The sequence below is a fragment of the Lepisosteus platostomus genome, chromosome 4, assembly GCF_059453375.1.
Source record: "Lepisosteus platostomus isolate fLepPlt1 chromosome 4, fLepPlt1.hap1, whole genome shotgun sequence".
Taxonomy (NCBI): domain Eukaryota; kingdom Metazoa; phylum Chordata; class Actinopteri; order Semionotiformes; family Lepisosteidae; genus Lepisosteus; species Lepisosteus platostomus.
The window spans coordinates 16,718,196-16,742,958 of record NC_142614.1 but is presented as its reverse complement, the minus strand read 5'-3'; the positions used below and the strand labels follow the sequence as shown (position 1 = coordinate 16,742,958).

The 24,763-nt window shown below is 37.9% G+C and overlaps 1 protein-coding gene across 2 annotated transcripts in view; it reads right to left on the bottom strand.

Moving 5' to 3' along the window:
- slc45a2 (solute carrier family 45 member 2) overlaps positions 1 to 23,376 on the bottom strand; it is a 31,197-nt gene extending 7,821 nt beyond the window's left edge. The window contains exons 1-4 of one of the 2 annotated variants that reach the window (XM_088628772.1): positions 21,460 to 23,376; positions 14,240 to 14,416; positions 8,569 to 8,912; positions 151 to 294 (exon numbers count right to left, since the gene is read on the bottom strand). In XM_088628772.1, the coding sequence (XP_088484898.1) occupies positions 151 to 294; positions 8,569 to 8,912; positions 14,240 to 14,416; positions 21,460 to 21,916 (1,122 nt within the window). In that variant the 5' untranslated portion in view covers positions 21,917 to 23,376. The remainder of the gene's footprint in view (positions 1 to 150; positions 295 to 8,568; positions 8,913 to 14,239; positions 14,417 to 21,459) is intronic. The other variant, XM_088628771.1, reaches the window with a different exon arrangement.
- Positions 23,377 to 24,763: the final 1,387 nt, after the last annotated feature.

Sequence of the window (24,763 nt, the reverse complement as noted above, 5' to 3'; positions counted from 1 at the left end):
GGACAAAAACAGTGCAAGGTAATTCTTGGAACAGTGCAAAAATAGTATGGTTAAAAATAGTATGGTTAATTAATAAATATTAAATATTATTACGACCGGTACAGTTTTACTGGGCTATCGAGGGGACAGTACAATGCCTTCCTCTCTTACCTGCCCCATGAAGTCGGTGAAGAAGAGCATGTTGCACAGGAAGGCAGTCCAGCCAATGAGATGGCTGATGCACAGGCAGCGGTAGTGACTAGGCATACTCATCATAGCCCTCACCAAAGACTTAAGAGTCATCCGCTTCTGAACCTGACAGGCAAAACAAGTAAGATACAAATGTCATTACACTGGAACACTAGCATCATAGGCAAATAAAGTGCTCCCTACACCTACAGTATGTACTGCTGACAGTCTTAAAATTACCCAGTACATATATTACGGAACTCATACAGTTATGTAATGTGCACATGGATTAAATATGAAATATTAACTTTATGACTTTACTATCATACAGATGTTAAGCAAATAGTAGAGCTACTTTATATACATTCAACATCATACAGGAACAGGAGTTTGAAGACCTGCTGATCTAACTAATGCTTCATTGGCCTTCTCTCATGATCAAGAATAACTGTCTTCCACAAACCCGAAGGTGACTGATAAAAATAATTAAATATCCACATGCTCTCTGGCAGGTTGATTAGGTGTTGTCTAGGAAGATATCTCTTTGTGTACTGAACATTCTGGCCACGTATCCAGTCCCATTATTCTGGCAATGTTTGAGTCTCAGAGTGCTGTGCCCTTCCCAGACATTCTTCTTTAATCTGGCTAGGTTAAGAACTACAGTCTCCTTAGTGTTGATATAGATATTTCTGTACCTAATGCTAGCTTTTACAACATTGGGAAATACACTTTTGAAATGCTTCAGTCCTTCTCTACTATGATTTCCTTGGCCAAGATGGGAGAAGGGAGTCTCCATTAGACACCAAGTGTCTGACATCAGGATAATAATAATAATAATAATAATAACATCACTTTATTAACCCTTTACAATTTCTTGCATTTGGAATTATCTTTTTGCATACCCCAGCATGCTCTCCGTGAGACACACAGATAGGGAGAGAGCCTGGGGTCAGAGCACAGGATCTGCCATTGTACGGCACCCCTGGAGCAGTTGGGGTTAAGGGCCTTGCTCAGGAACCCAATGGAGCAGGATTCCTCCGCCAGCTGCGGGATTTGAACCGGCAATCTTCTAGCCACAGGCACAGATCCTTAGCCACAGAGCCACCGCATGACACGATCAACCCACTGGAGCTGATGGGAGGATCATCATATCAACCTTCTGTGAAAGGCAACTCAGAGAGCATGGAGGTCAAAGCAATGTTAACTGGCCTTCACTCTAACCTAAGTGCAGTGAAGTGAAGATGTTGGGAGAAGGGGGAGTGGCTGGCTGGACAAATCCATGCTGATGCATGACCGCCTGAATTCTTAGTGGCAGGGAATCAGGAGCAAAGGGTGTCAGTCCGGATTTCTGTGGCTGGGTTCTTGGGGAAGAAAGAGACGCCCAGGGTGGCGGACAACCTGCTGAAGTTGCCTGGGATACAGGCAGGAAGGCTGATGGTTTGAAATGCAGGAAGGGGAGCGCAGGGAAGGCTAGTGCAGGATGGAGAAGAGCCACCAAAGCCCATAGATGTGCTTTGTCCAGAAGGCATTCAAGGACAAAGGGATTTGACCTCCAAAGCCAGGCAGGAAACTCCAAATTGGGGCGGTTTGTACGGAGGGTCCCAAGAGTTGATTCAAAACTCATGCCCACAGGCGGTCTTCTCCATAGCCCAGGCCAGGTGTGTGCTGTCAGCGTGGTCTCTTGGAATGCAGTCCTCCAGGGAAGCGTATGGAACCAAATTTCCAGGCACAATCTGGACCAGGCCAACAGAGACATCTGCGGAGGCTGGGTCCAAAGCAGAGACCCGTCCTCCGATCCCCTTTCAGCAACCGGTGTCCTCTGGACCTCATATCTGTGGGCAGAGCTCCCAGGCAGAGTCTGAAAGAACTGGATACCAGGAATAGCAAGGGCTGTGCTGTAAGAAGTCTCAGGAGTGCAGTGTTGACAAGTCAATGCCGGAGCGCCAAGAGTGGATTGAGTTGGGTTTAAATGCCCTCAGAGCACCTGCAGCTGAGAGAATACAGAGAGGTGCTATGCATATCCTCTCTCCTTGGCTATCAGCGCAGAGTCGGGGTGTGGCCTCCAGTCAGATTTCATCATGTGTTTCAAACCAGTTTAAAATCAATCAGTATAGCGGCTCCTAAGACAGTGGTAGTGCAATGTTTGAGAAAAAAGCGGTCATACTGTATATTACTGTATTGCAATTGCATTGTCACTTGGGCCATATTTCTCAAGACATTTTCTGGCCTCTTGTGGCATAAGAAAATGATCACAGCAACTTTTAAGTTGAAAATGTGAAAAGGTTGTGATTGTTGACATCTGTCTAGTTACGATTCAATTAATGCACAAGAAAAGGATTTTGAAAGGATTTTGACATACATGGGCCAGACCCCCAAATTGGCTGATGCAGAACCCCAATGTTTGCGACATATTCAATGGCTTATCTTTCCCACTACAGCTGCCTAGTATGAAGTTGTTCAGCTGCCTGGTATTTGAGCATGAGAAGTTTCAAAAGCAGGAAGAAATAAAAATCCTTACAATCCTTGAGGCATCAGCTACTTGGGAGCCTGATACATAAACATTGCAATTCCAAAATATTAATACATTTGAAAACTAATTTAACATGCTTTTTATACATTTCTCTTAGAAGATTTTCACCAGCATGGAAATATGACACATATTTCCCTAATCTTCAGCATGCACATAAGTAACATGTAAAGGCCAGCCTGAATAAAGAGCTGAGCAATGTCTAAGAATATATATTCAATATACGGTAGCAACATGGACTGAAGTAAATGTAACAGTTATAGCTATTGGGGATTTTTTTAATATTAGGCTTTGAGTGTTTCAAACAACACTCATAAACACTTTGATGCTGTTTATAACTGAGCACTACGGAAAAGCAAAGTAAACATAGGCCCTTAATCCTATAAGGCTAAAAATAAGAGTCAGAAAAATCACCTTAAACATGTCTGTATATTGTAGTGTGAAAGAGCATCTCTCTCTCTTTCTTTAGGGATAAATTAGTGAAAATGATGCCTTGAAGTAAACTGCTTAGTGCCTTTTTTTCTCCTATTATCCCCAGCACTAACCTCTGCATAATTTGGATTTAGACTTCAGAGGTATGCTGCCTGTATGCTGTGCGTCAGCATGAGAGCCTATAATACAGAGTTGACAAACCCTTGGGATGAAAGCAGAGGAGATCCTGTTTAGTGTGGGGGAAGAGCCAAGGGGAAGGTGACCCAGTCCTTTACAATATTTCTGTCCTATTCTTACTGTACTGAGGCAAACCAGGCATTTAGACTATCATTACTTACAGTATTCCCCAAATATCCATAATGTCAATAAACAAGAAGCCTTTAGAAACATTCAGAGGTTGATTATGCATCATTATTATTCATTACTTTAACACACAGCAAGATGCTCTCAGTTATCTTCAGAAAGACCACAGTTGTGATCAATCTGTTAACTCAGGATTACATGCTGCTGACCAGTCAATTACAGTGGTTTAACATTTGCACTGATTACCACTGAGAAGGTGAAAACTAAATAAGTTCAAACTTTTTAATTACATAACACTCATAAGAGAACATCTTTGTAAATATAATGCAATGAACAAATGTAGGCATTTTAGTTTACAGTTCGCAGTCTGTAGCCTGTGCAGTTTAATTACAATCACTTACAAAAAGTATTTACAAAAAGGTACAAAAGTACTGTATTTAAGATAAAGAAAAGTACAGTAACTCCACGAAGGTAAAAAAACCCACTTTTTCCTTCAATGTGGGCTTGTTTTGAAAAATCACTTTATTCTAGAACCATATATAACACAGGCAAAATATGAACACTGTTAATGTACTATACAGTACCATATGCGTAGATACTGTACAGTGTACATGCATGCAGCATAGAAACACACGAATGCAATCAGTAATCCTGAATGGTTTCATTACAACAACAAATCCTGTACAAAGCAGTCCTGGAAAATGATTATATTGTGTGTCTTTTCTACCTTCAGTAGCCCAGTAACATACTATCTTGGCTGCAATTATACAAAAATTATTAGCCTGTCTGCATGGGAGCCAACTGGCATTTATGAGTAGAACCTTGGGCAGAAGTAATTGCTCATTCACATATTAATAGCTATGACTGTCTAGTAGCCCCTATGGATTCCACGCCAAATGCATTAAGGACAGAATAATTCTAAAACAGCCTAGCCTATCTCTAGAGCTGAACCCACTGGAACACATCTCCAACAATAATCGCCACCAATGAATAAAATACCTTAGTAAACTGCTGCCTATGACTGCCTCTTACAGTCTTCGTTAGGAACAGGCAGCATTTCTGAACTGCAGATCTTGACAACAAAATGTGCCAGTAGGCTGCTGCCTTGCACAGGGGAGCAACACATTTCTTGTGCATCCAGCGTTATCTTTAAGCGCTCTTTTTAAAGTCTCACTTCACTCTTGTACAAGTTTCCTTCCTCTTTGAAAACCCTTCCTTAATCAGTAATTTAAAGTCAACCTTCCAGTCATTACCAAGCAAGAAGTGTCATTTCACTGATTATTTCCTCAATGTACTGTATTGCAGTTCAGAGCTGAACTAATGAGGAAGCACAAGACTAACTGCTTACACAAAAGTGGAAGTACTGTATACACTACCTACTTGTCAATGCTGACAGCAAAAGAATTTGGGAAAATTGTTTAAGTTTGTGGAAATCCCGTCAATACTGCTGGGGTATAATTTTCAAATAAATAAAAAAAAATTGTGAATGCATATTATATATTGGATGCAAAGGAAAGGAACAAGTAATAGGTTTATTCCATGCTGAAAAAAAGAAGAAAGAGTCAATATATATTGGATACTTGCCAAGCATAGACATTTATTCTGATCCTCTCTAAATGCCTTTAAACCTGTAATTAGTATTATCAAAATTGTTTTAATTAAACCATGGATGATAACAAATGAAGTTTAAATATTTTTCCAGCTACATATTAATTAAAGACGGCTAATTACTTTACCCACACCTTAAAGAGGATAGCGCAACCATACAATTATCATTTAAAAAATAAAGATATTTATTTGTATAAATATATATAAAGATATTAATTAGTAACAAACAACACAAATTCAGATATAACTAAGGAACAAATGTGAAGATGATTTTAAACAATAAAATGTGCTATTTTAATTGCATTCAGGGGACAAAGACAGAAGATTCTGCTATGTCAGACAGAGTGTCATTTATTTGAGAGAAAAAGGTATAAACAAGAAAGCAGATTTGAAGTCGGTATCTCTTGTTGATTAATATGCCAATACAAGAAGCTTTCAAAAGCAAGTACTGTAGCTTTTGTAGAAACGACTGTTAAAATGCTGGAACCCCTGCATGCCAGTACATCTAAAAAATAATATATCGATTTGTTAAGCTTCTAATTTTTTCATGAATTGATTTTTGTTCATTTGTTCAAAGCTTTCACTTAGTTTTTTTTTTTCCATTAAAAAATGCAGTTTTCTGGTTGGAAAAAAAACACCATTACATTTACAGTTACAACAGTCTGTTACACCACAATGGAAGTATTAAGCTTTACGATTTCAGATTTTTACAGAACACACTGGAGGAAAATGTTGGCAATCTTGTCCTCAGAAATTACTTTTGCTCTGCAGTTTTGGAATGTTGTATTGACTCTGATGTACAATCTACAGAAAATCAGAAAGTACAATCTACAGAAAATGTTGAAGCTCAAATCCATGCAATGAAGACCTCTTACAGGTCATCTTACCAGTAGTGAACTGTCCCATAATAACAATGCTCATTAAGCATAATATCTATAATGTACAGTATACTGTTTGACAATGAAAACACAACTGTATACGTTTTACATCAATGGTTCATTTGGCACATACTGTACATAATGTTTAGACTATTCAAATAGTGAACAGACAGGTTTATTGATTCAGTTTTTCGCTAACAAAATGCCTGCCTTCTGTACTCGAAATATTCCTGCATGTTGCTCAGGGAAGGGGCACACACTTCAGGTCTGTATTCCTTCTTTTTATATTGGACTGAGGTGTTTAATTTAGGCTCAAGGAAAAACATTTTTGTGCTGAGTTTCTGGAATTGCTTTGGGTTGAATAAAGATATCAGTAGAGCACAGCAGCTTGAGCATAAGTGATGTTTTCACAGCTGCCATAGATGTACCAAGAGAAAATAAATCACTCAAACCTGAAAATATCTGCCTTGGTCATTTTGCAAAGTATTGTAAAGATTTCTGCTTCTACAGATTAAGATGAACTGGGCAATGGATTACTGTAAGATAACAGGCTTTAAAACATTTACAGAAAGTAGAACACTATAATTGCTGTGATTAAAAAAACTATTAATATAATTTACAAAAGCCCCAATATATGACATTTTATTCTCATCAGTCAAGAACAAATCCAGGTATTTCAAGCAGCCTCCTGTCTCTATGTGCTATATTTAAATGCCTTGATGAATAGGTTAACCAATTCAATTTAAAAACGAAATTAAAAAATGTGCTTTTGAATTTGGGTGAACGGGAAGGTAAGATGTGTCTGAAAAACAAAAAAGGGGTGAAGGCTATGGAGGGATGAAAAGTAGGTGATGTTTAATGTCTACAAACACTCAGCAGACACTCTATTCCTTCTACAAACAGGAATACTGTACAAAAACAAAAGAGGTTTCTAGAGGTTTGTTTTTATGTGGAGAGTACAGCTCAGGAGATCCCTGTGAGATCACTCATAGAATAATGAGGCTTTCTGAATCTTTCTCAAAGGACATTGTTCAATAAACACATTGTTATGCTGAAAGCTCCCGCCTTCTCATTATTTTAAGAGGTACCGTACCATGTGTAATTATCATCAAACAATGGGTTAAAAAATATAAAAATTCAAACCTAAATCAAGACTTCTAAGAGTTTTAGCATGATCAATATTGGTATTTAACATGCTGTAAAACGGACCATGTGATTTCTCTAAAAATTAATATTACATTTTGTTTTTTTGACATTTTGAAAGAGTAAAATATAATTCTGTGCAGAAAATAAACAGCTCTTGTTCCTGTCGATTGAAATCACATTAGTCATTTTTAAATTCTGATTTTTATTCTGTCAGAAACTAAAAGTACCCACAACCACTGTACTCCTACACCACCACACACACATGTAAGCCAAAATTGTACTGTCCCCTCGATAGCCCAGTAAAATTGTAACAGGCATAATAATATTTAATATTCATTAATTAACCATACTACTTTTAACCATACTATTTTTTTTGCACTGTTCCAAGAATTACCTTGCACTGTTTTTGTCCTGTTACATTTTCTCTGTTTGCGAATTTTGCACAGTTTTGATTACTTGATAACATGTTATTTATGTTATGTTATTACATGTTACTGTTATTGCTATTGTATTACTGTCTATTGTCTTATCTTCTGTCCTATTTATATACTGCACCTGAGTGACTAATGAGAAACACTTTTCATTATACTATGCACCTGTGTAAGTTTAATGACAATAAAGTTTAATTGAATTGAATACAGTAGGTTACAATGTTAGCACTTTTTAAAAATAAATCCTCATGCCCTCGCACCACCCTCAAGAGGCAATATCACCAGAGAAATTTAGTAAATTGAGCTTGTTTATTGAAGTTTATCTTACAATAAGATTATAAGAAACTGTTGAATTAATCGCATAAAAAAGGTTAAAAGGCTAATAATGAACATTTTTATTTAGCATTGTCAAACTGCTCATTTTGATTTATGAGTTTCAATAAAATCAGCAGTAACAATGATTCAAATCATTGACATGTTTGCACTATTAAAATAACTACAGTATTAAAACACAAAGGTGCAACTAAGGTTTCTGTTTAACAACTTAATTTAGTGAGAATGAATTCAAGACATCAGCAAGTTAATATAAAGAGACTGAAGGACTAGTGAGGGACTTCAAAACAGAAAAAGGGGTGGCACAGTGGCACAGTGATCAATCAGCATTGCTGCCTCTCAGCGCTGGGGCCCTGGGCATTGATTTAGGACCCAGGGTGCTATCTGCATGGAGTTTGTACGTTCTCACCACGTTCATGTGGCTTCCCTCCCTGTGCTCCAGTTTCCTCTCTCAGTCCACAACCATACTGGTAGGTATTAGGCTTCTGGGAAAATTCACCCTGGATCGAGTGTGTGTGTGTCTGTCTTTGTGTGCCTTGCTATGGACAGGTGTCACATCCATGATGTATCCCACTTTCAGCCCGTTACTTGCTGAAATAGGCTCCGACTTCCCCACGACCCTGAACTGAATGAAGCAGCTCGAAAATGGATGGATGGATGTACACTGTAGTTGACCACAAAGCCATAAATTTGAAGCTGGGAAATGGGTAAGAGAGTGTGGGAAAAAACAACATCACGTTACCTCTTTGTTTGGCTGTTTCGCACTTGGTGTGACTGCATTAGCCTCTCCAAGGGCCGCGAAAGACGGGGCTCGGAGGCCGGGCTCGTGGTTGGCCTCTCTGACCACTGCCCCATAGCCGTTGCTGTGGTTGCTCAGAAGCCCTGTGGTGTCAGAGTCTGGGTTCAGGGGGCTGTCTTTCCCCAGAGGGATTTCAGGGATGCTGAAGAGGTGGATGGTGAGGAATACCCACAGGATGATGGCAGAGAAAAAGTAGATGACCTGGTATTCGGATCCCAGGAGGACTCCAAGAGCAGAGTGTCTCCAGTCTATGGCACCAACAAAGTAGCCACAGGCACCACCTAAACCTGCATAAACATGCAGCCAAAAAGAGAACATACGAAAGATTACACATAAGCGGCCATCGGTCCAGCAACTTGTAAGTACTATTTTATCTGAGGATCTCATCGAGACATAGGATAGCTAGAAAGAAGCCTGGGTATTGGAATCAGCAACACATCTTACTCCTGACTTTTAGATATTAATTAGGGAGAATACAGAACACTGAGGTACTCCATTAATAACACTTCAGTTTGAGGGAGAGGAGAAAGATTTATAAAATCTTTTTAAAAAAGGTTTTATAAATGTCAATATGTATACTTTGATTCCTTATTAGCTTGCATAACCTGTTGCATAACATGTTTTTTTACTATTTTTTCCCATTGATCTTGAAATCTGAATTTAATACTGAACATGAACTTATCTGCCTGTATAACTATATGCTGAGGAGGGTTAATTCTGGCATCAATGCAATGGAGCAAGAGATATCAGAACAAGAGCAGATCTTACAGTTTCAAAAACAGTACATGACTATATACTGAGTACAGAATCCCAGGCCTCCTGTGTGTCTCGACCAGTAAAGACACTTGTGCAGATTAAAACATTACTGTCAATTTTCAAATAAAAAGAAAGAAAAAAATGGACCGTCACACCCAGAGTACATACAGTAATATTGTACTTGGCTGCTATACTTGGAGTTGTAACAATGTTGAAAAACTCTTTCTTCAACATTGTACCTTGCATTGTTCTGTTTTTTGCTTAGGTGCCATAATGTAGCAAATATGTAGGCTATAATTTAGAGGTATTTTACTATTGTGGATTTCTTTGGTTAGTGTCTTATGGCATACTATCTTAGCTGAATAACTTTTCCTTATACCACTCTATATTACATGCTTTGAACAATTAATATTTTAACGCATACTGCCTCCATTGCTTGCCAGAGCTGGCTTACCAGAGCGGTAATGTCACCGCCCTTCCCTGTGGATAGCAGGGACCGCAGCCGCCGGGCTGAAGGGAGATTTCCCTTTGGCTCAAGAGGCTGGGTCCCTGTTGAGTGACGCCGGAGACCTGGGTTTGAGTCCCCGACGGTGGGGGGCCGACCTGATGTGGCAGCGGCGAGGGCATAATTATAGTCAGCTGAGAACACTACACTCTATCCTTGTTCATTTCGCGTCTTTACTGGTCTGTTTTTAGCTGTAATCTTTCTTTGGCACACCAAGAAAGACAATTTCCTTGTGGTCATGCACAAGCTGAGCTGTAAGCCAGGATGTCCACAGTCAAAACTGCAACCTTCCCTTAGATTCCACCCCAGGTTTATTTTTCCATGTTCGTTTTCCTGGCTTCATTTTACTGAACAAGTCTAAAATAGTTTCCCATTATTTACTCTTTGACAAGTTTCCTAGCTAATCAAATTGGCTGTGGGCCTTGTTGTGTAAATAACTGCCTTCTAACAACACAAGTGCAGAGCATCAGTTAATTAGAAAAGCATTGCATTGGAAATTCTAAATGTTTTGCCGGATGTAATGGGCAGGTTAATTAAATTTCACAGTCCCAATGTCAGTTAGGGAACACTATGCAACAACTCTTTAGATCTACATCTTACATTCTTCAATTGCACTCACTCCACTCAACTGGAAGTCAGATACTTCTCTATACAGTATAGCAGTAAGTCTATTAAGTCAATTCTACATAACACGTGAGTGCATGACCCCTCTTCACAGTGTTGCAACGGCAGTTTTTTGTATTTCACGTGAAATCCAAGCACAGCAATTGCTTACTGTAGTTCTAGTTGCAGTTCTAGTTCTAGAAGAAATGGTGGCACTAAGCCTTTCTGCTCATATTCTGTTAAGGTTTAGTGCAGCTATACTAAATGTATAAACTGCCAATAATGCAAGGGGGGATAGTGACAGTGTAGCACAGTGGGTAACTGTTATATCTCAAATGTCCCCTATGTGTGTTCTCTGCAACAGACTTGCTTTCCATCCACGATGCATATTTTGTGCCCATTATCTGCTGAGTTAGGCTCTGGGTGACCGGTACTGTGGAAGTTCTGTAATTTTGTAAGTTACATTTATAATATAATTAAACGTGATTGACACATTTGTTCTTTTTTTTTTCTTTGGATAGGAAACGTTTGCGTGGCTATTAGTATACTTTAATAAAAGGTCATCCTTGCACTTCCATACAGTATGCAACATCTTCAAAAATTATAGTTTACATAGCATGTAAATTGAAATAGTTTACAGTAGGTGGGTAGCTGCGTTTTGGCCGTGGAGCCTTCTTCAGGTGTGATCAAGGTTTTTTTGTTTTTTATCAGGTGTTTCTTTCTTCTCTTTTCAGCATGTATATTGAAATGTTTGGCATGTACTGTATATTTAAATCTTTAGCATCTTACTTCTGATGATCTCTATCTCTAACTCTTCACCTATTCTAGCCCACTTCCAAACTAAAAACACCTTCATAATTATTACATATATTGTTATAATCATCCACACTAAACATGGATAGATGGCTTAACGTGGTTGCTGCCTCACAGCACGGGGGACCTAGGTTCAATTCCTGGGATCCCGTCTGCTTGGAGTTTGTAAGTTCTCCTCATGTTCACATGGATTTATTCCAGGTGCTTCAGTTTCCTCCCACGTGTCCAAAGTATGGTATTGTATTGTAGGAGGTGCTGTCCTTTGGGTGAGACGTTACAATGATGGTCATTAAAGATCATATGACACTATCTGAAACACTATCTGAACCCCTGTAACCGCAGTGTGTTCTGGGTACATTCCACTATGAGTTTGCACAAGTTGGCTACAGCAAAGATCTGCCTTCATTCAATTAAGCCTCATGAATGTAAAGCTCTCTGAGGTTCTTTGGCATGAAAAGTGCTAATATAAATGCATGGAATTATAATGAGAATTTTTGTTTCACAATTGACATCTCTGGTCATTGCCAAGTGAAACCTTTTCAGAAAAATAATATGACTGCTGTTATGGTTGGCAGAAAGAGTGGTTGTTGGTAGTTTAAAGAATGTTACAAGGGGCCAAGGTAATTTCAAACCATGACATATACAGTAGCTCTGATGTAGCCAATGCAAACCATCACTCACTTCATATTGTGGTAAGCAAATTAAGTGGGAAAAGAGAAGAGAGTATTTGTAAGAGATTGAATACATACTGTATGTACAATACCCAGAGGGTCAAGGTTAGAATTGAGAAAAAACAGTATTTGGCATTCTGGTTCACATCACCTCCTCAAACTACTATTCACTGCATTTATCCTAAGAAGCAAATCTGAATCTTCTTTACTGCTTAAAAAAGAACATAGTAAACATGATTTTGACAGGATGCCTCACAATGTATTATATATTGTGTTTTATGAAGAGCATACAGAAAAATACTTTAACAAGTTAAATGGCAGGATGGCCTTAATTTAAAAGGTATGTGATGAATGTGAAAAAAGAAAATGTTAATTTTTAATGTTTACTTTGGAATTTGAATCAACAGTCCCAAAGGTTATTGGCATTTACAGTAATGTTCAGTGAAGTTTCCTTCACAAAAATGTATTAAAGCAAAGTACTGAAAAGGAGAAATAATATTCAATTTTGAGGCATCAACAGAAAAAAAAGCTCCATTGTTCATGACTGTCTCCTGCCCTATACCAAGTAGCTAATCATGAGTTAAATCTCTTGCAAAGCAAATAACTCCTGACTTCAGCACATGACCAAATATCTGAAGTGGATTATCAGGCTCTTTGTATGTGCCTCCCCTCACACTTTAAACTTTCTGGAGTATGGGAAATCTCCAGCCCTCGGGTAGAGTAAGAGTTCAGTTAAGTAACAGAGCACAGCTGGAATGACAACTAGCATGTGGGAGGATCTTCAGTCAAGTACAGTAGCAAAACTAGGAATCCCCGTTCTTATGAATTAAACTATTAATTTAACTAAGGACCAAAATAAGCAATTAAGAGCGCACCTTAAATGAAAACTTATTAGAAGCTGTGCATTAAACATTCAGACTACTGTACAACTTAAAGTCAAATGTAAAGCTATGAAAATGTCAGTGTGGTTTAATCTGCTTTATTATACTGCTTATTAATGATTTATTAAAATGATCTCTAGAAATGTGTAGCCTTCCACTAATCAAAGCAACAGTGATGTAAGACCGTTGGCCAGATAGCCATTGTAAATGAGAATCTGATCTCATCTAACATATCTGGTTGAATAAATGATTAACATGATAAAAAATAGTCTATCCTGATTTACTAGAAAATGTAAAGAATGTACATCATTTATTTGCTCATCAAAAATCAGTATTATAGCACTCCTTCAGGTTAGAAGCACTATGTTTTCAACTCATGGCAAAATATGAGACTTCACAATGTATTTCAAGATCATACATGTAAAATTTTAAGGATACAATATAAACAAAGTTTAAAGCATGAACTATAGTACAGTTATACTGTATAAATTAAGCAATACTTATGGCCTGTGTGTTGCTGTAATGCAGTTTATTTTTAAACAACATGTTAAGTGGATAAAAAATCATGAATCTTATCATCATTAGAGCTATTACAGTCTTTGTATGAAGAAAATGTTTCAGAAACAATCCAGAAAATTATCTACTGTCTTTATCGCTGATGCAGATGAGATTACAGGAAATTAGAGGTTACAAAACTATTTACAGTGCTGTGCAAAATCCAAAGATAGCAGTTGCTGATACATTATACACAGATGCATTAAGAAAGGCACAGAATTAAAATGCATTATGTCTTCCTAACATTATTTTCCAAACAAATACATTATAATTATATTGTAGAGATCCTGTTATTTGATATTGTGCTTCTGTATTTTGGGGGAGTGAATTAAACTGTGGTTACGTAATAAAATTTCCAAGGTTACAATACCTTCTGTTAACAATAACATTCACCATTATTGAATATTTGTGACACTCCAGGAAACAAGAGCACACTACTTAAAAAGTTAATAACTCACTTGCTGCTTTATCAAATCTTGGCACCATAATAATATTTAAAAGGAGAATAGGCATTTGTCTACTCTCTTTTAAGCAAAATGTGGACCTGCAAGTACGATTATTCAACTTTTCTGAACCTCTCAGGTACCATTTAAGAAAGGACACTGGTGTAGAACAAATGTAAACATTGATCTCCCTGCCAAAGGCAAATTTCAGTCTCACTGCTTGATCATCAATTTCTTTTGAGTACAGGGAAAATGCCTCTTGCAGACAAAAAGCTGCAATCAGCAACTGGATATACAATTTTTAATAGCAGGGGGATCAAAGGTGTGGTTTGGATCAGGCATTCATTTCCAGATACACAATGAAGAGATACAAAGTCTGGTACCTACCTGTCAGAAGGGCGTGGTAATGGAGCCCTCTCTCTTTTTCCTGATGAGAGCAAACATCAAAGAGATATGCCTTGATGGGACCATCAATGAAATCTGCAGCAAAGTCGAACAGAACCACTCCAAACATCACCACCACTATGGCCCAGGTCTGTTTCAAACCATGATCTGTCACAATAGCTGGAACAAAACACCAAAGCATGAATGACAGATACTGCAACAGAAGAATGGTGCCAAGTGCAAAGATGCTAAAACAGGCTCTTTATACTGCAAAGGAACAAGTAATAGGTTTATTCCATGATGAAAAAAAGAAGAGAGAAAAAACACAACGTTTCGGCCGTGGAGCCTTCTTCAGGTGTATACTCATAAAATTTAGTGTTAGTTAAAATCACTGTGATAGTCTGGGAATTCTGCACATATGTTCTTATTTGTATAGGAGTTGCACTTAAAACTATAATAGTACTTCTGACAGCAGTATTAGTGCTACTGTACCTCTCCTCATGCTGTGGTTTCTGCACTTTACATGTGTCCACTTGATACTAACATTTAGAATAGAAATGTATTTTCTTGAAAGAGAAATTTGCTCATTGGCACCAAATATCTGCTTTGCAAGAGATCCTGCTGGTGCTCAGATCAGTCCCTTGACAGCAGTTATAAACCTTGGCATCATCATTCCATTTGACCCAGTGAAGCTACGGTTGGGAATCTCACAAGAATTTCTTTTGCCTCCTACACAGCAATGCGCAGTTAAAGCTCTTGCTTTATCTGATGCTGAAACATTGACATATCCATTTATATAATCAAAATTGGATCACTGTAATACCTGACCTACTGTTGTGTCTTCTAAGGATCCAAACATGCTTCTGTATGCTGAAAAGAGAAGAAAAGAAACACAACATTTCGGCTGAAGAAGGCTCCACAGATGAAACATTGTCTTTCTTTTGCTCTCTTTTAAGCATGGAATAAACCTTCACTGGTTCCTCTGCAGCCTACGCATGCTGACACAGCAACCTACTGTACTTGAACTGCTTCTGTATGTTAAGGATTCTGTGCCACCCCATGTGCTGGATATAACTATTCCATATCAGTATACACAGTAAATTCTCTCCTAATCAAAATGTTCTGGCTCTCTGTGAAATTTTGAGTGGACTGTAAGGTCATCATAAGGTTTTATGGCATGAGTATAATTCATCTCTTAACCTGATTCAGGCCTTCTTGCACAACTGAAGACCAGGATCCACACAATGGGTGTCAACGACTCCACTTGTACAGCACCACATATGTGGTTATTCATTGCTGGGATCCATTAGATACTGTACGGCTGCAGAATGTTTAAAGAAGTATGATTTAATGTATACAGTTTTTATAATTGTATAATACAACTTTTAATGCACAATTTATTTTTCCCTTGTTGTTTTGGGTATGATTGATTTACTGTATTCTTTTTTCTTTTTGCTGCTGTTATGTGCATTATGTATTCTCTATTGTAGATAGTTCTTTCAAAACCAATTCTAAAGAAATTCTATTGTTATAATATTGATTGTAATAGCATGCTTTGCAGCTATGTCTTTCATGCCTTCTGAATGTCATTCAATTTGAGCTTTTAGACATGTAAACTAATCATTTCCTTAACTGAATTAATTTATCTTTTGCTAAATCAAAATAAATGATTTACCAACAGTGGGGGATAGTAGCGCAGAGACTTAGGTATAGTACTTACCAACATTATAAGCTTGATAACCCAGGTGTAAAGGATAACAGCCTCTTACTAGGAGGTACTTGATTCAAGCCCTAGTTCTGCCACTCACTTAATGCCATCTTGAGCAAATTAGGCTTAACCTCCTTGTGTCCTGGATGAGACCATGTGGATGAGACTTAATAGCAAAGTCTTGTTTTAAGGAGGGTTTTCAAATGTAGCATAATGAGGCTTTAATAAATATGTCAATTAAATGGCTCATTTATACCAATTTGTTTGTTTGCTTCTTTGTTTGTTTCCTTCACACAAAATTATTCTCTATACATGGAAATAGGGTGCATTTGAGATTGTTTAACCATAATATATCTTAAAACATAGGCACAATGCACACAGAAGAGGACACAGAAAACCTACTAATGGGAAAAACAGTGGATGGGTGACTCATTTTTTGTTTTTCGTGGAAATGTTGTACACCTTTGAAATGCCAATTTTTAGGTAGCAAAGATGAATGAACATCCCTTTATATTGCTTAGTGGTCTGATAGGTACTGTACCGTATATGGTCCTGGCTCCTTTAAAATCCCAGTCTCAGATCCATTGGGAACATTTTATTCTGGAACCTAGGCAAGGTTGTGAAAGCTGTAGGAATCGTATGCAAATTTGGATGTAATCAACCCAATGAAATGCAATCCAATTAAGTTTACTAGCATCTATAAGGAGTACGAAAGAGGGATTTATTTCAACAATATGTCTTAAAAGGGCTGCAGCACTCAGGAGACAATAAGGGACAAAACTAAAAAACATCAGATAATAACAGAAATGTGAAGAGCCTCAACAAATTGGTCAGTTCAGCCTCTTGTACATTAACATGTTAGAAACACAATAAAAAATATAATTATTTCTTTTAAAAGATTTCTTCATTTATCAGGCACAATGTTGCAGTTATAAGAGCCCTTGAAATCACTCAAACAACCAGTTCCTCATCCAACATTGTTTGTTTGATGTTCTTGAGTGGAGAAGAGCTGCATTGTGGGTAGCCTTTGTACTACAGTGTAGTGCCTATACAGTATATATAGGCTTCACTGTCACGAAAGCACAAAAAGAGCTCATCCGAAGCCCAAAAACACCAAGAATCTAATTTTTATCTGAAAAGGATGAATGTGTGTAATGTAAGGCAGTAAAGTTTTTAAATAGTTCAGGTGGGTAGCTGCGTCAGCATGCGTAGGCTGCAAAGGAACAAGTAATAAGTTTATTCCATGCTGAAAAAAAGAAGAAAGAAAACACAACGTTTCGGCCGTGGAGCCTTCTTCAGGTGTGGGAAGAAGGCACCTGAAGCACCTCACACCTGAAGAAGGCTCCACGGCCGAAACATTGTGTTCTCTTTCTTCTTTTTTTCAGCATGGAATAAACCTATTACAAAGTTTTTAAATGAAACTTTCAGTGATATGAATATGTATATAATTTGATTCCCATTTTCCACCTTTTTATGCAATATTTATGTTACTGTATATCTGTAGGGTGAAGCTAAAGTGAGGCAAAAGATGATTAGAAATATACAAAAAAACAGATATATTTTAAAAAGCATGTGCAAAAGGTTGTCCCATTGTCTCATATAGAGAAACACTTGTGAATTTCAGATTCAATTCGTCTGTATGAAGAAGAAAGCGGTCTTAGACACCTACGAATACCTTACTGGGATCATAAAATTCATCACAGTATCAATTAAACTATACCATACTCCAACATGAGACAACTGTTGCACTCTGCAGTCACAGTAACAACGATTTTCTTTCTGCCTCAAAGTCCAATAGCAGAGCTAAAAGCAGTGGAGCTCCACAGTGCTCAGCAGTCATTTCCTAAAATCAAGTGAGTGGTGATCATGTGTTTGTCATTCACTTTTGAAGAAGTGTAATCACCACATCAAAGTGACCGTTCTGATACAACACAATGGTCAGAACAGATGAAATGGCAACAGCTTCAGGCAAAACTCAGCACCCTGAACACGCAGCCATTGAACAGCATTCATAAACACACAGGAATGCTAAGCGAACGGACGTCAATGCATGGGTTTTATTACATGGAAAAGAGAAAACAATTACAACCTTTCTACCTTGTGATCAATGTAGATCTTGTAGACAATAAATCTTTTTGATTCTCTGGAACCTATCAGTGCAAAGGTAATGTATGCTTAAATATACCTGGATCATTACTGAATTCATAATTCAAAAAGGGCCACATGCCAGTGTTTGTGCATTACAGTGAGCCTTCAACAGAACCCTGATAACAGTTTAGAAATGATGATACTTGAAGTGATTAAACACCTTGCCAGTCTATCTATTTGTATTTTGTAATATGTGCTCTGTGGATCAATGAAACTTGGTATACATACAAATGAGACCATGTGGAACCTTTCTCCATGAACAATGACAATACACATCGATTCATTTTCAATAGATCAGCGTCAGCCCCTTTTAAATGCTATGCATGTAAATTAAGCTTTGATTAATCTTACAACGCAATTGCAGTGACATCTCTTAAAACTTGACTACTGTTGATGTTCCCTGGAGGGGCTTTAAAAGCACCATGTGTGAAAATTATAATCAGCACTTTAAATACAATAATTAAGGTAACAAATGGACACTTTCAACTGAATATATGAAAATTAGAATTGTGCTTATGAACAACTGCATGAAACCTAATAAACACAGCTGGGATTATTTATTAATTTTGTCAACCTTTCTGATAGAAATTTGTTTTAGTGGAGAGGCTTGCTTTCACGAATAACCAGAGGGATGTTTAAAATGATGAAATGGTAATAAAAAAAAATCCTTGCATCTTCTAACTGCTTTATCCATGACAAATAAATATTGGGGGAGTCAGAGCCTATGATGACAAGCAATGGATGCAAGGCAGGATACGACCTGGACGGGATGCCAGTCCACCACGGAGTAAACACATGCACTCAGTCAAAGCAGGGCCAATTTTCCCAGAAGCCACTTAACCTACCAGTATATCTTCGGACGGTGGGAAGAAACAGGAACACCCTGAGCAAACTCACACAAACATGGGGAGAACATACAAACTCTAAGCATACATTAATGCATCCTGGGAATTGAACCCAGAGCACCATAGCCCCAGTGTTGTAACAATAATGTTAACCTCTTCAACACTATGCCACCCCCCAAAAAATTTCAAACAGAATTATTATAATATCTCATAAGGGAGTTCTTTGGGGCAGTTGGTATAGTTCTAAAACAAACCTGAGCCTAACAGAATCAGACACAACATACTGCATCAGCTCTAGATTCTTAATCCTAATGCATATAGATCAAATTTATGAAACCTCTCAAGTACTCTAAAGCAATTTTGTACCGTACAATAAGTCAGGACAGGCATTATCATCAAGACACCACTACAATACCTTATAATTGTTTACTGGTTTCAGGAAAAATGTACTATACTTATATTCATTATACATTCACTGAACATGTGAAACATTGTGTAAATAGTTTTAATGTAAGTATTCTCTCTTCTTTTGAAGGTTTTGCAGTAATTTATGCTCATTTGTAATACATTATTGCTGAATATTACAATCCATAAGCCTAACTGCCCATAATGTAATCAAATTTAGGAATGATAATAAAGTTCAATGAACCAGGTAAAATCATATAAAAGACTTCTTTCTAAGAAAACTGCTACGGAAAATGTCTTTGGGAATGAGACAAGTATTACCCGCAAAGCTTGTCTAAAAGCAACCCTCTATATTAGAGTGAGACATTTATCTAGGATAGAAGTGAGCAGTTGATATTCCTAAGATGTTGCTTTCATGGACAAGCACTGATAAAGCTAAAGAAAACACAGGCTTTCAAATGTTTCTAAATATGGTTGTATTCCCACAGCATGAGCGCTTGTGGATACACAGTTGAACAATTTAACTTAATAAATCCTTTTCACTGTAAGTAGGCATTGCAATGACTCACTGGAAAGTATTTTAATCCTTTATATACCATATGTGGCATTTATTCCTGCTCAACAGCATCTCCAGTCATCATTGAAAAATTCATACTTTTCAAATCAAAAGACCAAACTTTATGAAGCCAGCGAACATGTATTTAATCATGTTGATAACATTAAGCTGTTATTATTATCATTTATTTACCCTCAGATTTAAAATCTACCCCAGGGTTTGCACCATTTTTCCCTCAAACCCGACTAAGCTTGCCATTCAGGTCTGAGAAGTAGACCTGTAACATGATGCTGCTACCACCATGCTTGACAGTTGTGTAGGCACCTGTACTTACTGGATGATGTGTGTTGGGAGGAAGAAAAGTGTATTAATATTACTAGGCTATGTGGCTGACACTAAACATGAACTGGTATCCTGCCGCTTATCTTGTTTTGGTATTGTTCTGATCTAGACAATGTGAGAAACCAAAAAATAGACTTTTTATAATGAAACAGGAAAATCTTGTTAAGAACACTACTCAGTTTTGTCAGTCACAAAACAAAAAAGCATGTTGCTGCCTTGGAAAGAGTTCGAAACGAGGACCCAGAATAATATTCTTTCTCTAAATTAATGTCCTACTTAATAACCAGTTTAATAATGATAATACATTGCATTGATATGATGCATATCAGGAATCCAGACTATTTTACTTATAAAGGAGGACACACAGCAACTATTATACCTCAGCAGCCCCCAAACCAGATGAATTGGATAGGAGAAGAACTGCTTCACTAGTTACTGTACAGGGTAATTTTAGAAAGGCCAGATACAGCAGTCCCCGAGTTGTGATTTATCTAGTCGACTGGGTTACCATCCTTATTCCTTTTCTAGCATATTACAAAATCCGAACTAATACAGTACTCTGCTCCAACACGGGCAAAGTTTATTAACTAGGACATAACAGTTGTTAGACTATGTTTCAGACGTAGTACCCTGTCCCATATCTGTGCACAATTGCGCTTTTGTATGAATTCCGTTAGAGGTAGACCCGTGTAGTGAGAAGCTGTCATTTGACGTACTGTAAATTCATAGACGGATTTATTCCTTTCGGCAAAGTTCAGCACTGCGTTTCACACGTCCCAGCAAAATGTATTTTTTATCACCCTATAGACTTTATACGAAATAAAATATAAAATACCTATTAAAAAGAAGCACAACTTTATGTACGTTTAACCAAATCTGCATATAACAACACTTAACCACTTCGTGAGCACAACACTCTTATGATTCATATATCTAGAACCAACTTGTTTCACGTTATTCACGGTTACCGCAATGTTGTGTTAGCCTGCTAAAAAAAAAACATTGGGTCTTTTATTTTTTTTACCAAATTTGCTGGATGTCTTATTGAGGACATCCAATTAGCAAAATAGTCCTTAACTCCACAGAGAAGAAGCTGAATTGGCGAAGAAAAAAGGGGGGAACATGTAGCTAAGTAATTCTCCAAGTAAACCAACGCACAATAAGTGAAGTACGGAGCTTTGTTATAAAAAAAAACAAGAACTGTGCAAAGGAAACCCACCTGAAATCACCGCGTCTCCATTGAGAAACATTGTGAGCCCAACCAGCATCATGATCCCAAGGATCAGAATATAGGGTCTTCTCCTGCCCCATCTCGACCTGCAGTGATCACTTGCGGATCCGATCACAGGCTGCAGGATAAACCCCAAAATTGGGCTGATGAGCCATACCATACTGTACAGACTTCTTGGGAGTCCTACGCTGAGCAACACCGGCGTCACGAACGCAGCTTCCACCGCATAAGAAAATTCCCTTCCAAACATTACCGTGCCATGCATCAGCAGTCTACCTTTAGATCTTTTGGGGGGCTGCAAAACCCCTAAAACGTCCGTGGGAGCTTCGATTAAGTTCGGGTCGTCTTTATTTCGGCTCTCCAGCTTTTGGTGCTCCATTGTCGTGACAGGAACGCTGGTTTGGGGTAGTTTTGCCAGTTGTTCTTCTGTTAATAGAGTCATCATGGACGGGATTACGTTTGCAGACAGGCCTGTTGTTAATAGCCAATGTTTCCAATGTTGTCACAGCCACATCACCCTTGGAACTACTGTGCTCTGTTAGAGAGGGGGGTTGTTAACTTCCATCCGAGCGCATAAACTTTTTTTTCCCTCTCTCCTTACACCCTCCTGGAGCACCGGAATGTCACGAGTTATTCGAAGACTGAAAACACGTGATAGAGATTATCAAGCTTTTTTACGATGCCTGGACATAATGTAATGATGTCTTTTTTAAAAAATAAATCTTGTTTCCTACCTTTTTTGTTGTTTTGGTTGGGTGAATCACAAAAGTGATGAGTGAAATCTCAATGCATTGCTGAACGTATCCAGCATATACAGTAATTGATAAAACATAACAACAAATGTATATAAAATAAATTCATATATTAATTGATTTGTTACGTACAGTATAACCGATCAATATCTTAGATTAATGTACAATTAAAGAGCGACCTTGTTGCATAAGACTTTACTGTGAACTTATTCACTGATACTCATTATGTAGATCAAGTGATGTGACATGTGATGCCTCCAGCATCACTTTTAACACCAGGGTGCTGCGCCACTGTGAATGCAAGAAATTGACCCCTGTAAGGCCAGTTTCTTGGTAAAGTTACGAGCAGCTCCGTTTGGGTCTCGGCTCTTCTTCAGTAATAATTATATACCGACGATACTGGTATCATAAGGGACCACCACTATAGTTTTCCATGAAATTAATATATATAATTTACGACTTCGTCTTATGGGTATTTTTACAGTTATCCATATTATTCCCTCGCTGTTTATCTTATATTTAATAATTTATTGATTCTCGTTTATCTACGGACCAGGTGTGAAACACTGGTCAACTGTTCACTATTCTATCACCAATTAAAGAGAGTTGACCGATATTATCACCAGTCTTATATAACTGGTCATACCAATATAACTTATTTTTACCTGTTTATCGTTTCGTGTAACGCTGAATTTACACATTTCTCTTTGTTGTCAGATGCGGCCCCGGACATTTTATGATTAGGGATATCACGTTAGGAAGGATGCATGGTAAGGATTGTGGTTTAATATGCTTTGTTTGCTTTTGTAACAGTTATCTCTGATGCCACTAATGTAGCTGACCCCGTACTGTATCTGGATTTGAATCCACATAGATTGATAAAAATATCTATTTGTACTGCTTGCAAAATGGGCTTTTCAAACTAGGATGTCTTACTTTTCCTTCGAAACAATGTTTTGAGGTTCTTTATAAGGACGAACAGTGAGTTGTCACAGGAAAATCGCACGATGCAACAGGTTTTACACAAAACTAGTGTTCTCAACGGGCCCTGTAGTCCAAGAACACATTTGAAACACTACAGGCTTTTTTTCCCAAAAAATTGAAACACATTCATGTGTCCATGAATCACATTGTCGCTGGGTACAGTATGTATTCGATTTCGCAGTTTATTGGTCGTGTAACGCAACGGGGGCTCAGGCGGGCGCCCTAGCCGCATTAGGTCAGCCCCCCACCGTAGGGGGCTCAAACCCGGGACTCGCGCGTCTCTCAGCAGCGACCCAGCCCGGTGAGCCAAAGAGATCTCTCTACAGCCCAGTAGCTGTAGTCCCGCTATCACAGGGAAGGACGGTGACGTCACCTGCTCTGGTACGCCGGCTCTTACACAGTGCCTGTCGGCCGTAAGCGTTACAGTCGGATTCAAAACATAATTGGCGCTGAAAACATTTTGTGATTATTTCTGCTGCCCGTGTTTTTAATTGATGCATTCGTCTGTAAATTAGAAGTATGGTAACTTAATTTGAACAGATTAAAGTCAAATGACAATTCTCATTCTCCTACCGATCAGAAAAAGTAAACAGTTGGGGTAATTGAGGATTTCAGGTTGAGAGCGATTAAAAGGGAGGAATTACAAATGTAAACGTATGTAAAGGGAATAAAAACTTCAATTGTTGAGTGCCATTAAAAGTAGAATATGTTGCGAGAATATCGTCACTACATGACTACTAGTCTGAAAAATGGTATTCAATTTGTTTTATTGTAATATGAATGTTGCTTATACATTCATTGTATTGACTATATGCAACTACAGTATATTGTGTTACTTTAGGATGTCTGCTTAACGAAATAATATAAAAGCACCATCGGCTTACTAAAGATCCAAAACTAAATTTATGTACTGTATTTCCAATCATTTTCTAAAACTCCTATCCTAGAAGCAACGCATTTCTTTGGTTTGAAAAACCCATTTTAAAGCAGTGCAGCTCAAGTCATCCTAGAGTTATAATCCTAGAGGCAATCATGTACAGTAAATCCCGCTTTATCACTGGGGTAAAATGGGTTTGATATTCGAGATTAATTCACAGTGGATTAGCATGAAGTCATGCTTTTATCATGAGTCTCACCATAGTCATATCGGGGTAGTACAAAATATTCAAATATGAAGGATATTCAAAACCTTTTTACAACTCACAGTCTGGGTTTTGTAGGGTGCATATGTGTTATTAAAAACTGCATGTTAGCACCTGTTATGTTTTATGTATAAATTCATCATTTGTGTCATAGAAAACGTATTTCCCCATAAAACACTATTTGCAGGTTATGAATTTAGCCACATACAAAATGTTTAATGGGGTGATTTTTTAATTCCACAATTGCTTTGTGTATAGCACTTGTTTGAGAGAGAAAAGCAAGAGACTTAAAAGCCTTACTTTTTGCCACTTTTAGATTAGGTCTGCCCCCATTGCGTCTTTACACAGTCTGAAATGAAAGATTTTTTGGCCTAAGAAAATCTCACTGATGAAGATAAAAATCTGACACAACCT